Source organism: Cyrtonyx montezumae, unplaced genomic scaffold, assembly GCF_038088225.1.
Source record: "Cyrtonyx montezumae isolate F1298 unplaced genomic scaffold, pur_monq_1.0 scaffold_12, whole genome shotgun sequence".
Classification (NCBI taxonomy): domain Eukaryota; kingdom Metazoa; phylum Chordata; class Aves; order Galliformes; family Odontophoridae; genus Cyrtonyx; species Cyrtonyx montezumae.
Window position 1 is genome coordinate 13,963,355 of NW_027071848.1, and position 15,089 is coordinate 13,978,443.

At 41.2% G+C, this 15,089-nt stretch overlaps 1 protein-coding gene across 1 annotated transcript; it reads left to right on the forward strand.

Annotated features, from left to right (window-relative positions):
- Positions 1–1,206: 1,206 nt before the first annotated feature.
- On the forward strand, positions 1,207–14,818 carry FDX1 (ferredoxin 1). The gene is made up of 4 exons (XM_065730076.1): positions 1,207–1,403; positions 5,975–6,099; positions 9,732–9,861; positions 14,622–14,818. Exons 1-4 carry the CDS (start codon positions 1,237–1,239, stop codon positions 14,734–14,736), a joined length of 537 nt encoding a protein of 178 aa, XP_065586148.1. The 5' UTR covers positions 1,207–1,236; the 3' UTR covers positions 14,737–14,818.
- The last annotated feature ends 271 nt before the right edge of the window (positions 14,819–15,089 follow it).

Below are 15,089 nucleotides of genomic sequence, written 5' to 3' on the forward strand. Positions count from 1 at the left end.
GTCACCCAGCAAGGCCATGGTGGCAAGGCACATCCAAGGCCATATCAGGATGCCAAGTCAGAGTGTCTGGATCAAGGCCAGACAGTCCCATAGAGATGTGAAAAAATGCAAACACAGCTGCTACATGTCTGCACTGTGCCAGAGGCAAGGGCCAGCATAAAGCCTCTGCTTCAAAGAGGCTCCCAGGAGGAAGGAGAGACAGTACCTCACTTCTAGGTTTTGCTGCAATAGCTCTAATCAGTGAAGGTTCTGACTTCAGACTCTGCCAACTGAACATTTACAAAGGGGTGATGTGCTATGGTCATCTGAGGGTGATGACAGAGCTAGGAAATGTGCTGAACATGGGGGTAAAGATGGTTAATGGAAACGGCCTTCTTCATGAAAGCACTGTATGGATGTAGGTCTCACATGGAAGGAACAGAAAAAGCTCAGAGCTTGCTGTTCAGCTGAGGAAAGAAAGAACTCTTGCTGATAACAGAGCATCTTTAATGTGAAGCAACAAGGGACGTGTGGTTTATGAAATGATCACATACACACTATTAGTTTGACGTGTTTGCAAAAATAATCAGATATAATCATAGGATGTATGTTGGCCATGCACTTCCATCCATTAGAGACACTGTACAAGTGAATGTAGCATCTAAGTAGTTGCCCAGGTTCAACATGGGTGAATTCAAAGTTTCGTATGCAGACATGACTTGGTGGAAAAATCAGGGGAATTGCCTTGTGAAATCAGATGAATAAAAACAGAGGCTACAAAAGGGCTAGAGGGGATACAACAGTGGGTGAACATCAGAAAAGTCAAGAACCATTCAAACTCATGGGCAGCACCGGACAAGAAAAATACTGGTATACATTACCCTAAACTAAAAATACAGAATCACAGGGCTGTCTGATTTGAGAGGGACCCTTCAAAGCCTTCCAGCCCATCCCCTGCCATGACCGGGGGCACCCACAGCTCCCTGAGGGTTCAGCTCCTCGCCCAGTCTGACCTCGAGCCTTCAGGGACGGCCGCTCCCGTACCGCCACAGCGGCGCTGCACAGCGCACTTTGCGTACCGCCGCTCCTTCCGTCCCGCGGTCCCCTCTGGACGCCTCCAGAAGGGGGCGGGAAGCGCGTTACGAAGGCGGCGTAGACCGCTACGAAACTCGCTGCGGCCTGCGCCGGAAGCGCAAGCGCCGAGACTTTGCCCCCATCCCTACCGGCGCCGGTGCCTCGCGCTGCCTGCTCGCCGCCATGGCCGTTGCGGCACCGGCCCGCCTGCTGCTCCGGGCCGCCGCCGCCGCTCCGTCCCGCCGCTGGCTCCTCTCCGCCTTGCCGGCAGCGGCGACGGGGCCGAGCTGCAGCGCCGCGGCCGCGAGGGCGTTGCGGCCGCTCAGCCTCTCGGCCCGGGCGGCGCGCAGGTAAGCGGGTCGGGGCGGCCTCGGCGCGGGGAGCGCCCGGGGCTGAGGGGCGGCCGCGCCGGGCGGCACTCGTGACCTTCCCGCGCTGCTCTCGCCGCGTCCCGACGCGCTCCGACGCCTCCTCGCCTCCAGGTCGGCCCCGAGGCGCTGCCGCCGCTCCCTCCCGGCATTCAGCCCGGCTCCGCGCTGCCTGACGTCCTTGCTCGGCGGTGGTGTGCGGAGTTCAGCTGCTGGGCCTCCTCTGGAGGTCACCGTGCGCGCTGCTGAGTGTGCGAGCAGCTGCATACCGGGTGCTGGGAGCACGGCTGGGAGGCTCTTCTGCTTTAAGCGTAGCTGTTCTTTACTGGAGAGCACTCCTATGCCCGCATGCAGCCCCTGTGCGGGCTGTCATGGAATGTCACCTATCCTTCACCTGTAGTGTGTCATCAAAGGCTGCCTTCCTGTCTGTAGCTGCGTATTCAGAGAGCCTGTTTCCAGTATTTAAAATACAGTCTTCAAGACCAGATTGTCGTGGTTGTCAGAGAAGTCTGGCTGAGAGCAGGGCCCCCGGCCAGCTCCCTGGCACTGTGGCTGTACCCTGGGCTGCTCTCAACTGCTGGCTGGCTCTCACCACCATGGTTGGAATCGTAGGATATCATAGAAGGGATCCGTAAGAATCATCAAGTCTAACTCCTAGAGAATCACAGAAGTTGTTTCACTAGTTTCCTTTTAAGCTCTCTTGTAGGTGCTCTTGTTTTGTTGCAGTAAATGCTCTTAATGCAGAGCACAAATAACCTTTTAATCCCAGTCTCCTGTATGCCTGCTTAGATCTCTTCTCTGGGTGACCCAGCCCAGTGCTTTAAAAAATAAGCCTCCAGTGACTTGCTCAGGCCAGCAGTTATTTTGAGGTCAGTACTTCATTCAGAAAGTAAAAACATTTTGTAAAGCATTGCCAAGGCTTCAAAACTTAAAGTTATCAAACAAGGTACAAATGGGAGGAAATGGATTACTGTAAAGGAAAAACATTTTCTTAGCTAATTATAAGTGCTTCCTCAATTTACTGCCAGTTATTTTTCTCTAGTCGCACTTTTTCTGGTTGTTTTATTAAGACTCAGTTCCTTAATTTTGTATAATCAGCCAGTGTCAGTCCAATAAGAAGATACATAACACTACGCACTTGTGATCTTACCTGTAATTATGTCTGGAAAATGAAGGCCTAGCTATGTAAAATCACGAGCAGCAGGGATTCTTGTGAGCAGAGGTTTCCAAGGGTTTCAGTAAGGCATCAGGCGTTGTTTTTGTTCTCAGCTTTGTTATTTTTCTTCAGCCCATTTTCTCCTGTTATCCCCACTTCTCATTTTGTGGGGAGCAGAAGCTATCTAACAATTCTCTTACAGCAACTTAGATACTCATGCAGTACTTTCATTGCAGTGCGTAATTGCTGTATGTTTGAAGGATTAGTTTTGTTTTATTACTTCCATATTTTAATGGAGACTTGCATAGTAGCTTAATTAATGAAATTCTTCTGACAATTAGGTCGGGCTTTTGGATGAACTATTTAGTAAGAAAACCTGGGAATAACAGAATTGGTCTCTCCATGTGTAATACACAGATGCAATTTTGTTTGGAGGAGTATAGAGTATATAGGAGAATAGAGGAGTATATTAGCTTGGAAGCAGTGGCTGAAGTGTGGGAAGGATACCCATGTCAAGGGAGAAGTATTCTTGCAGCACACATCCTCTCTGCAGAGGGACAGTGCTCAGCACAGCACTTAACAGTTCTGCAGTACTGCTCAGTTCATTTGCTGTGTGTTTAATTTGGGGTACCGTAGTGACACTTGATGACAGCATTGACAGTACTATGACAGCCATATGAAGGAATTAATTTGTTAGTTATTATTATTTTTACAGCTAGTTAAAATAAGTTAATCTAAGCACAAATTGGGATAGTTACACGTTATGTAAATCACATGAAATATGTTTGGTTCTTTCTGGGAATCCTGCGGCTGTTTATGCTTACATAAGACCTGGCATATATTACATGTTCATTTTCTGTGAGTAGTTCAGAGTGGTGGGGATTTTGTTGCTCCTCTTGTTTGTTTGTTGTTGCTTTTCTTCTTTCCCCATGTAAATGATATCTGGGTAGACAAAAGCCACGTAGCTCGAAATTCATAAACCCTAAATATTCTTCCATGTAGGTGTGATTTTTCTTTCAATTGAATCTCACAGTTGAAAAGATCTGCACAGCGTGTGATCTGAGCCTCTGACCAGTGATGTACTTATTTCTGGAAGCATTTTTGGCATTTTTCAGGCACATGCACTGTAACGCAAATTAAACTTTGAATGTCCTGGTGTTGCAGGGAGACAGATCCTACTGGAAGACCAAGGTGTCTTAAACTTTGTTGCAAATAAATTTCAGTTTCAGTGATCAACCAGGTGAATTACTTTTCATAGGAGGGATTAATTTCTATAATCTGACTATACCAGTTCTGCTGTTTGTATGGACGCAGGGCTGCCAAGATTGGTTTTCAGATTGGTTCTGCTTCCAGCCCAGTTTACAGCAGGGCACTGTAAGTGCTGGAGGGTGGAAGGAACAAAGGAGGGATTGAGGAACTGTTGTTCGTGTGGCACTGCTGTTATTCCAGACTGAAATGTAGCCACTGAGGAAGATAGCTGTGTTGTGAAAACCTGCCTAGGGAGGACCACTGAAAGAGCCTCTTACAAAGGTTCCTGTTATCTCACAGGATTGTGGACAGATGTCTTGCTTTTTGGTCTTGTGTTACTGGTGATTGTTTTATCCTGTCGTGGAGGAAAGGATGTGACTTGGATATTGAACAAACATTGAGCACTTATGTGGGCTTAAGATGTCCATAAATGCAACTGCATCCCTGTCTCCTGCTAGGATCGTCTTGCTTGTATTGTCAGAAATGTGTGGACAAATGAGTGTTTCATTGGGCTCTGGAAGGGCTTGTTGAAAAACTTCCAGGGAGGTGGGTGCTGGTTTCCTCACCTTTGCTGTGGGAGGTGGTAATGCTGAGCAGAGGAGTGGAAAGAAGAGCACAGTGGTAACTTAAACCTCTACAGAATGGCTTTCTGGATGTGCTCCCCTTATACCACAGGTGACTGCAGACCATGAAGTGTATTATGTGAAGATGCATCATCTAAAATTTCTGAATTTCATTATAGTGTGAGCTTCATTTGAATCACATGGGTCCACAAGGTCAATCCTTCATTATTGAGTATAATTTTGGAATGAGTTTGTGATTAATAGTCACCTGCAGTTGCCTTCCAGAAGGTAGGCTCAGGGGAGGTAAGACAGGAGTGGGACACAGCATCACAGTGAATCATAACAGGTACTGCTGCCAACTGAGCTTATAGCTGGCACAAGTGCTTGAAGTGTAGAGCAACAAATATGTTTGTTTTTCAAAATGAGCTTCAACTTTAATTACTAGAGCTTTATTTTCTTTTGTAGCCAGTTCCAGAAGTGTCTGATTTGCTGATGTTTCAGTAAGGCCACTTTTCATTTTTTATTTTAATATTCAGCCCTACAAGTTAGTTTCCTAGGAGGTGACTTGATTTGTTAGGCTTGTATGTGTTCTGTGTCGTAGATGACTTAAAGCCCACAATTATTGCAAAGAGCATACGTAATGTGAAGCAAGCTGTTCTTAAACATGGATTTCGCCCTGAGGTATAGATGTTGCATTAGCTTTCAGTTGTTTTATTTGTATCTCTTATCTCTCAGCAGGTTTCTTCCCTGTCTATCCAGCAAGTTTTTCTTGTGTTGCTCACTTGCTATGAGAAGGAACATAGTCTATTCTAATGAACTATTTTATTTGCTATTATATTAATGACTTTCCTTTAATTTGCATGTGAAAGAAAACTATAGAACAAAAAAATCCTATTTTTTCCATATCAAAAGCATTAGTCTTAAGAAAAAACAATTCCCTTGCATTCTGCATAACTGTTTCTTAAATATACACAACTGCCTGAAAAGCAAAGCAGGAGACTTCTTTGATACCTGTGTTGAAATTTCAGTGCACTTCACTAGAATAAATACTTATAAGGTGAAATTCTAAGAGCATCTGCAATCAGAAAAATCATATACTTTCATACTGTTTCCGTTGTTGGAAGGAGACCAGAATTAGATTTTAGAGGTAATAAAATAAAATGCCTTAAGTTCTAACTGTACATGGAAAAATTTAGAACTCTTTAATTCTTTTTAATGTTATCTGCTAGATCATTTTTGAGATTGTAGAAAAGTGTGAAGCAGTTAAAGTCACTCTTTTATTTGGCAAAAATACAAATAGCCTGCCAAAAAGAAAGTGTTAAATACCCTTGGTGAAAGGTGAAGCTTCTGTGTGGCTTCTAGTGACAAAACATAAGTGAAGGGTTTTTTGTTGGTGGTGTCTTTGTGGTTAATGTCAGCAGTAAGTAGCTGTACCTATTACAGCTTAGAAAAGTCAGTAACTCCCTTAGATTTCTGTGCTCTTACAGTAGATAGAGGTTATTGTTGTAGCAGAATTCAACTAAATTGAAAGACCTAAAAAAAATAGATTTGCTTCTTTAGATGTATTATGTGCTTTTCTTTTTCAGCTCTGAAGATAAAATAACTGTTCATTTCATTAACCGTGATGGTGACAAGCTAACAGCCAAAGGAAAACCTGGGGATTCATTGCTGGATGTTGTTGTTGGTAATAACCTAGACATAGATGGTTTTGGTAAGTGGTTCCTTGAATACTATATTCAGTTGTGTATATTTACAATAAAACAATTTATTATTGCATGGAAATTAGGATCTCTTACCAGTTTATTCATAAATATTTATGAATATATTTGTAAAACTTAGATGAATTATTTGGACTTTTCCACATTTTATTTTCTTGCAGGTGCATAGAATATTTTGAATCTAGTTCTTAAAAATATTTTGGGTGAACCTTGCTTGAAGGAATTAAAGAAGAATGTTGTCAGGGAGGAATCTGAGAAAATAATAGAATAGTTTAGGTTGGAATGGACGTTGAAGACTCTCCAGTTCCACCCTCTGCCACAGGCAAGGATACCTCTCTCTAGACCAGGTTGTCCAAAGCCCCATCCAGCCTGGTCTTGAACACTTCCAGGGATGAGGCAACCACCACATCTCTTTGAGGCCTGCTCCAGTATCTTACTGCCATCTGATTAAATAATTTCTTCCTAATATCAAATCTAAACTTATCAAATCTAAACTCTTTGACATATAACATGCTCCCTGATAAGGAGTCCCTCTCTAGCTTTCCTGTAGGTACCTTTCTTTAGGTATTAGAGGGCTATTATAAGTTCTTCCTTATAGCATTCTCTTTACCAGCCTGATCAACCCCAACCCTCTCAGTCTGTCTTTACAGGAGAGGTACTTCAGCCTTCTGATCATCCTCATGGATCCTCCTTTGGACCTGCTCCAACAGCTCCGTGTTCTCCTTATGCCAGGGCCCCCAAAGCTGAATGCAGTACCGCAGGGTGTGGTCTTGCAAGAGTGGAGTACATGATGACAATCACTTATCTTGCTCTACTGGCCAAGCTTCTTTTATGCAGCTCAGGATACAGTTGGCTTTTTGGGCTGCAGTGTTGCCAACTCATGCTGAGTTTTTCATTGACCTCCCCCCTTCGAAGTCCTTCACTTCATGTCTGCTCTCAATTCGTTTTCCACCCAGCCTGTATTTGTGCTTTGAACTGCCCCAACCTGGATACAGGACCTTACAATTGGCCGTATTGAACTTCATGAGATCTGTACAGGCTCACCTCTCTAGATTATCCAAGTCTTGCTGGATGGCATCCATTCCCTGTGCTGTATCTTGATCCCTGTAAGGGTTGCAAAGACAAAGAGACCAGTGCAAACAAGGAGGTGTTACATAAAGAAGGAAAATGAATGAGCAGTTCCCAATCATATAACTCAGCTGAGTGTTGTCTGCAGATTTGTTGACGGCACAGCCAATCCCACTGTCCATGTCAGTGACGAAGATGTTAGATTGTGCCAGTCCCCCGAGGGACACCAGTTGTCCCTGATCTCCACCCTGACTTTGAGCCATTGACCACAACTCTGAGTGTGACCATCCAGACAATTCTTTTTTTTAGTGGTCCATTGGTCAGATCCCTGTTTCCATTGTAGAGACAACAGTGCTGTGTGAGGTAGTTTCAAATGCTTTGTACAAGTCCAGGTAGATGACTCTTCCCTTATCCTCCAGCACAATGTCTGTCACCAGTCACCTCCCCATTTTCTGTGTGCCTTAGTTTCCAGGAGGATCTGCTCTGTGATCTTGTCAAGCACAGAGGTGAGAATGACTGGCCTGTAGTTCCCTGAGTCTTTTTTCCCTTTTTAAAAAACAGGGGGTTTATTTCTCCTTTTCCAGTCAGTGGGAACTTCACCAGACTGCTACAACTTCACATGGATGCTAGCTTAACAACTTAATCCACCTGTTCCTTTGGGACGTTCTGATGCATCTCATCAGGTCCCGTGAATTTATGCATATCCTGGTTCCTTAGATGCCTTCAGTCTGATCTCTTCCTACAGCAGGCATTTCTTCATCCTCCCAGTCCCTTTGCCTTCTGTGACTTAGGCAGTGTGGCTAGACCAGTTGCTGATGCAGACTGAGGCAAAAAGGTTTGAAAACTTCAGCCTTTTCCATATCCTACATAACCAGCTCTCGTTTCCTTCCAGAGAGGGCTCACGTTTTCCTTAGTCTTCATTTTATTGCTGACAGTGCTTAAAGAAGCTTTTTCTGTTGCCCTCCGTATCTCTGGCCAGATTAAATTCTATCAGGGCTTTAACATTCCTAACCTGGTCTCTGACTGCTTGGACAATTTCTCTGTGAAAGTGAAAGATGTCACTTGAGCTGAAAGCTTCTGGAGGCTGCACAGAAATAGTGTATTTTTGACAGTGTTGAGTTACTTGTCATGTGAGCTGAATTTATTTGTCTTTTTGTAGCACACACTGATGTAGGATTTGAATGCCAAATGAAAGAAATAACCAGGTTTATGTCAGTTTGCAAATAAGAGAAAGAAAACTTCAGTTCTTAAAAAAGAAGCAAGGTGAAGGAGACCTGTGCATTAGAGAAATTCTAACTCAGTACAAGTTCTGTTTAAAATCAAAACAGAAGGAAGTTAAGAAACCTCTCTTTTCCTCCAAACTTTGGACTTCCCACAGTTCTATGGTAGTTACAGGCTTCTGACTATACAAATCAAACTTTCAGAGCATATGCTTAAATTAATGTGAGTTCTTAAAGAAGTAATAGTACAAAGTAAAGCAGGAAGTGGGATTACAGTTTGCATGAGTGAATATGTAGCATGGAGCAATTATGTGGGGGGAAAAAAGTATGCTGGTTCAGCACAGCTTGAAATTTAATGTATGTTTTATTTAAGTATGAATACGTGACATTGCTAGTAATAAAATCTTTTAAGATTCTAAAGAATATTGTTATGGGCTGTATACATTTGAAGAATAAAGTAAAAACTGTGCAGTACATTGACATAGCTACCTTTATACATCATTAAAGAAATATCTTTTATGGGCTTATGACTACTCTTCAGTCTGCAGTTAAGATCCTCTCATTTCATGTTAATATCAGCCATGATAAAGCATTATGGTAAAGTGGATTAAAAAGGATAATGTTGTCAATAGACTGTAAATAATGTCCGAAATAAACATTTGAAATACTTTTCTAACCTTTAATTATAACATACTGTACCAATTTCAGTGATAATTTGGTAATGAAGAATCATACTAGAGCAGAGAAATAATGCAGTGGAAATAATGTAAAAATGAAAGATGAGGAAAAATGTCAAATGCAGATGGTGTCTATTTACTTCTATCACTAGGGGGCATCCTGTGTGCAGGAATAGTGGTAGAAATGTGAGTGTAGAAGGTGAACTGTTGTACAATTCAGCTGCCCTTGATTGGGTTGCTGCTGCTTTGGAATTGCAGTAAGACCTTCCACTGTTCAAACAGACAAGTCAGTGTGATTTCTGTTTTCTCTTGTTATCTTTTTTAATGTTGGGGAAAACATCAATAATTTCTGTAATTTATTACTGTAGCAGCTTCTACAGTTAAAATTACAGTTCTGCAAAGTTTTCCACATGTATTTTTATGTACATGAAGATGTGATTTATTTTCAAAATTGAATCTTGCAGTTACAGTATTGTGCTTGGTTTGAGTATGTGCTGCTAATACTGTTATGAAGTGTAGCAGCACAGTGCTGTCTGTGTTGTTCTTAAAGTCTGATGATGGGTTACACTGTCTATGATGTTAGTGTAAACATGTTCTATATTGAAGTATTGTTGTGAAGTTCAGTTACTTGGAATTTTGTTAACTTGTTGTTCTCTTTAGGTGCATGTGAAGGAACGTTAGCCTGTTCAACTTGTCATTTAATCTTTGAAGACCACATATTTGAGAAACTAGATGCAATTACTGATGAGGAGATGGACATGCTAGACCTGGCATATGGCCTCACAGAAACGTAAGGCAACTAATGCTTTGCTACATCAGTAAATAGCAGGGAGGGTCTGCAAGTGGGGCGGTCCATTGTTCTTAAAATGCCTTAATCAGCTTTTAGTAAATAGCTGTATTCTGTTACATGGATAGGACTGGCAAGTTGAAATACTGAGTTCATTCTAATGTTGGTACTGTGGATGAAATATTTTTAACAGGAAACTTTATTACTGCAGTCCTGTGTGTGAACTTCTTTCTTGTTTCCCTTCTGTTTTCCAATCCCATCAATCTGCAATTAGTTAATATATCTTATGGATGTGTTTGTATTAGTATTATAGTTTGTATCAGACCTTCTTTTCGCAGAACCACTGAATAGTTAAAGTTGGCAGGCATCTCTGGGCTGAGGTCCAGCCCCTGCTCAAGCAGGGCTACACAGAGTAGGGTGCCCAGGACCATGTCCAGGAGGCTTTTGAATATCTCCAAAGAGAGACTCCACAGCTTCTCAGGCATTTTTATCTGTTGATAAGATCTCCCTTTAGCCTTCTTTTCTCTAAAGTATTCGACATGGCAGTGTCCTCACTCATGTCAGAGTGTTTCTCAGATGTACAAGCCTGATACCTTTTGGGTGAAACTAAGCCCAGTGTGCTCTGAGTCTGAATAGACACTTCAGTGCCCAGAACTAGACTAGTGCAAGTTTGAAGTACCCCTCTGTTCTTCATCTTCCCTACTGCCACATGCCTTGTAACATGGATGTCCCATTCCTGTCAAGCTGAGAAACCTGTTTCAGCTTCTGTTTTTCTCTGCCTGTCCTTTAATTAAAGGCTTAAAGTAAGTTTGGTTTTTTGGTGTTTTTTTTTTTTGTCACGAGAAATGCTGCAATGTTCTGCCCTAAGTTTGAAGATAAAAGTTTTTTCTTGTCAATGTCTCTCTGGAACTGGAAAAGTTTCAGCTAGCAGCTGTTGTGAATATATTAATACCTCTTAAAATGAGGAACTGATTAGAAAGGCTAAAACAAAATTGTTTTGAACAACTTTAGGATAATAGGGGTTATTCAATGTAATGAAATAAGAGGGGAGGAAGGCAATCCCTGGCAAATGTTTAAAAAATGCTAGGGGGAAGAAAAATATATTTCTACTTTTCAGCAAACTTTCTTGTTGACAGAAGCAGGAAGCTCATCTGCATGAGGAGCTAATAGATGATGCAGGAGCTGCACTTAAAATATAAAGAGATAATGTAACAGCAAAGATTTTTTGCATTATTTCCTCTGGAGATGTTACAGGATCTCTATGCACTGGAAGCTTTCTTGGCAGGGGATTTCCTGAAAGATCTGTCTCTGGTGTGTCCATGTAAGAGGTATTACTACAGATAAATCTGTAGTAACAAATGGAAAGGGCAGGTAGTATTCACCCAGGAGTTCTAAAGGAACTCAGTATGACATTGCTGAGCTACTCTCTGTGAGGTTTGATTAGTTGGCTTACAGCAGCTTCCAAACTAAAGGAATGGAAGGTAGCAAGCTAACCATTAAAATAACACTATTGGGTGTAGGGAACAGTTGGTCCAGTTCCATACTAGATGCATTAGGCTTGTGTCTATGGCCTGTTGCTTTGTGTAGTTTTTGCTAACTAGTGATAAGGAAATGATTCAACAGAGCTTTTGTAGACAAAAATAACAGAAATAGTAGTTCTTAAATGAATCACAGAGCACAAAGGATACATCATGCTTCCAGAAACCCTTTACTGAGTTCTGAATTGCTGCAAGGTAAGAGCAAAGGCCCTGTAGAGGATCAGTAGTTGGTCAGAAGGTACTGTTTTTCAACAGGATAGAATTACTACTGTAAATGTAGGTGGTAACTGTATGATCTGAAAGTCATCTGTGCTAGATTTTATGCATTGACTGTATCTGAAATACTTGGAGGAAAGAAAAATGAAGTTGACAAAGTTTGTATATAGTACTGTGATACTGTGTAGAAAAATAATAATAATAAATCTTGCTCTGATTGCACCTTGGAGAATCTTTTGCAGTTGATTGATGGAAACAAAATCATAGGGCTGGAAGGGACCTCTGGAGATGACCTAGTCAAACCCCCCTGCTAAAACAGGTTCCCTACAGTAGATGACACAGGAAAGTGTCTGGGTGGGTTTTGAATATCTGCAGAGGGGACTCCACAATGTCTCTGGGCAGCTTGTTTCAGTGCTCTGTCACCCTTACACTAAAGAAGTTCTTTCTCACGCTTTATGGAAATTCCTGTGTTCCAGTTTGTGCCATTGCCCCCTTGTCCTGTTGTTGAGCACCACTGAAAACAGCATGGCCCTGTCCACTAGATTCCTGCTCTGTTGGTATTTATAAGCATTGATAAAATCCCCTTTATCTTCTGTTCTCCAGGCTGAAAAGTCCAGGTCTCAGCCCTTCATTAGAGAGGTGTTGCAGGCATCTAGTAATCTTAGTGGCCCTCCGCTGGAGTCTCTCTAGGAGTTCTCAGTCTTTCTTGAACTGGGGAGCCCAGAAATGGAGACAGTAGTCCAGATGTGGTCTCATCAGGGAAGAGTACACAGGGGGAGGATCACCTCCTTGTACCTGCTGGGTCTGCTCTTCTTAATGTACTCCAAAAAGATGGATTGGCAGGTGGAACAGTGGTGGTTTTACGTACTTGAAATGGGCTGTCAGCTAGCTAGTGTCTTTCCAGAATGTCAGTTTAAAGTTTGGTATTTAAAAAAAAGAAGTGAGTGGAATGTTCCTAATATGAGATAGGAAGAGATGATAGGAAGAGGTTTTTTTACCAACCAGTAAAAAAAATTAACCAGAAAATACTACTATAACTAAATAGGGATTGCCTATCAGTCTTTATACTTATTCAGCTCTGACTTTCTACCTCTTAAAAAATATAGAAAAATTTGCATAGGAAAAGGTAGTTTCTTACCGAAGGTGTTTATTAGCTTTACCTACTTATTTGAACTGTCATGTAGCAGGCTGAAAACTAAAAGGTGTTACTGCAAATGGTATGTGGTTAAATTTGTTGTCATGCTACAGAGCACTTGTGCAGTCAGCACTGGTTGTTTTTGAGAAACAAATTTCAGTCAAATTAAGCCTTGCAAATGAGTATCTATTAGGGAGATGTAGTTCATGATTTAATTTTTAAAGCTACTGTTATGCTTGCATATTCATTAGTTGAAACCTTCTGGTAAGATACATTTATACATATATTCTAATAATTAGAAGCTGTTGTATACAGTCATTACTGTTACTTTTGTGCATACCACTGAATTGGGAACTTAACAGTTGATCACTGCATGCTTGAAAGTATTATTATTAATAATAAGTATTATTATTATTAATACTACATATTAATGTAGTGGCTTTTTTAATGCTCTCCATGCCTACATTCTTAATACTGATTAAATTATTGTTCACCTGGTGACATGGAATATTGTCCAGCCTTGATGAAGTTTTAATACTTAAATACCAAAGCGTACAGGCTGAATTAACTGAGTTCCTTGAAAAAAGCAGGGAATAAACCCTGGACTCTGATGCTCAAACAGTAGAAAAAGATGCTTTACCTTGCTGGACTGAAGAAGCAAAAAATGGAAGAGAGGATTAATTCAGTGGTGACTGTTGAGGTTAAAAATAATTTTAAGAAGCTGTTTAAATCTCTCTTATCCAATACACAAGCTGTGTTCATTCACTTATTTCTGTGAACATAATGTTTTGATTGGGTGGGTGAATTTTTAGAATCGTAAGCCTGCTTTTCAGAATACATTCCTGTTTTTCATGGAGTATCATCACCTACTTTCTCACGTTAAAAAATCCAGTTATCTTCAGCTGTAGCTTGCTTCTTTGTTTACAAAGTGCCAAAAAGTTGGCAGGCTCCTTTAATGTGTATAATTTCTGGTGAATGTTGTGTGAAGTTTGAAGTGAGCGCATGATGAAGAGACAAAATGTTAGACTTTAAAAGTTGCTGAAGCTATAATTTGTGCATATAATAAAGTAGCTAATGTGTCCCATGTGGTTCGTGCATACTCTCCATTACCTTACCACAGAGGGTTTTTTTGTTAATTTAAGTCATAGGAAGATATTTTTTCTTGGATACCTGTTTAAACACAAACCACGCTGAAAGGAGGTAAACAGAGATTTTGTCCTGTAAATATTTAAGGAAAAATCTAGAACTCCAGGTAGAGATCTTGTAAAAGTCCAAAATGTTTGACTTGAGTGTGAGCTTTTAGAAAGATACAAGTGACACAAATGGAAGAAGTTCCTAACTCCTTGGGGTTGTTGCTTGTTGGGAAGCTATGGAAGTTAAACTAACCTAAGCTGTCAGGTGTTGCAATGTGTGCTCAGTTTTCCTGAGCTGTCCTTAAGACTCTGGGTGAGTTAGTCTTTGCTTTTACTGAACGTTTCCACCCGATTGCCTCAGTCTCTTCAGAGATGCTGAATGCTCCTTAGGAGATCAAGTGCCTGTCCCTACCTTTGGCTGAACTGCTAATGAGTCATTGAAAATGGAGTGGTCATCATTTGTGCATGTTGTCTCAGCAAGTGGGAAGTACTCAGGAAGTACTCATTTAAACCTAATGTAAACATCCCAAGGTAAGGATGTAAATCCATGACCACGATTGCTGTCACGTATGTTGAGTTCATGCAAGCAGTTTACTGCTGGTCTTGGTTATGACTGTGCAGTACGGGGCCAGTTTCTAGACCATGAAGTGTTTGGGGTGGCTAAATGTTGGGGAGGCAGGGCTGTAAATACTGGTAGCTGGTTGGTTGGATAGAACTAAAAACAATATTATTTCCTCACAGATCTCGTTTAGGCTGCCAGATCTGCTTGAAGAAGTCAATGGATAATATGACTGTTCGAGTACCAGAAGCTGTTGCTGATGCAAGACAATCAGTAGATTTGAGTAAAAACTCCTAAAAGAAAGTATTGTAGGAGTTTTAAAGAAGCTTAATTATTTTTATAACTTATTTTTAAATGTGTAATTAAATATGGAAACTTACATGATTGTGAGTTATTTTATATGACTATCAGTACTAGATCAATGCTATTTTAATTTTTCTTTATAGAACCTCCTATATTTTTATGCTTCAGATGCAATAATACTTCTGATTATTGGACTGTAAATGTTAGCAGGTGTATCACAGATTTCATATAATTTTACTCTGCCAAAACCTTTAATGATGATTGAAAACTGAATCACTTCTACAAGACTTCAGAAGACCCTGGGCATAACTAAGTGTGGCAAATCTGTTAGCAGGACTTGTGAGACT

Excerpts from the sequence above, each read along its gene's own strand:
- FDX1 (XM_065730076.1), top strand. The coding sequence starts at position 1,237 with ATGGCCGTTGCGGCACCGGCCCGCCTGCTGCTCCGGGCCGCCGCCGCC. Across the intron at positions 1,404-5,974 it reads TCGGCCCGGGCGGCGCGCAG|CTCTGAAGATAAAATAACTG; the intron begins GTAAGCGGGTCG and ends TTTCTTTTTCAG. Across the intron at positions 6,100-9,731 it reads CCTAGACATAGATGGTTTTG|GTGCATGTGAAGGAACGTTA; the intron begins GTAAGTGGTTCC and ends TGTTCTCTTTAG.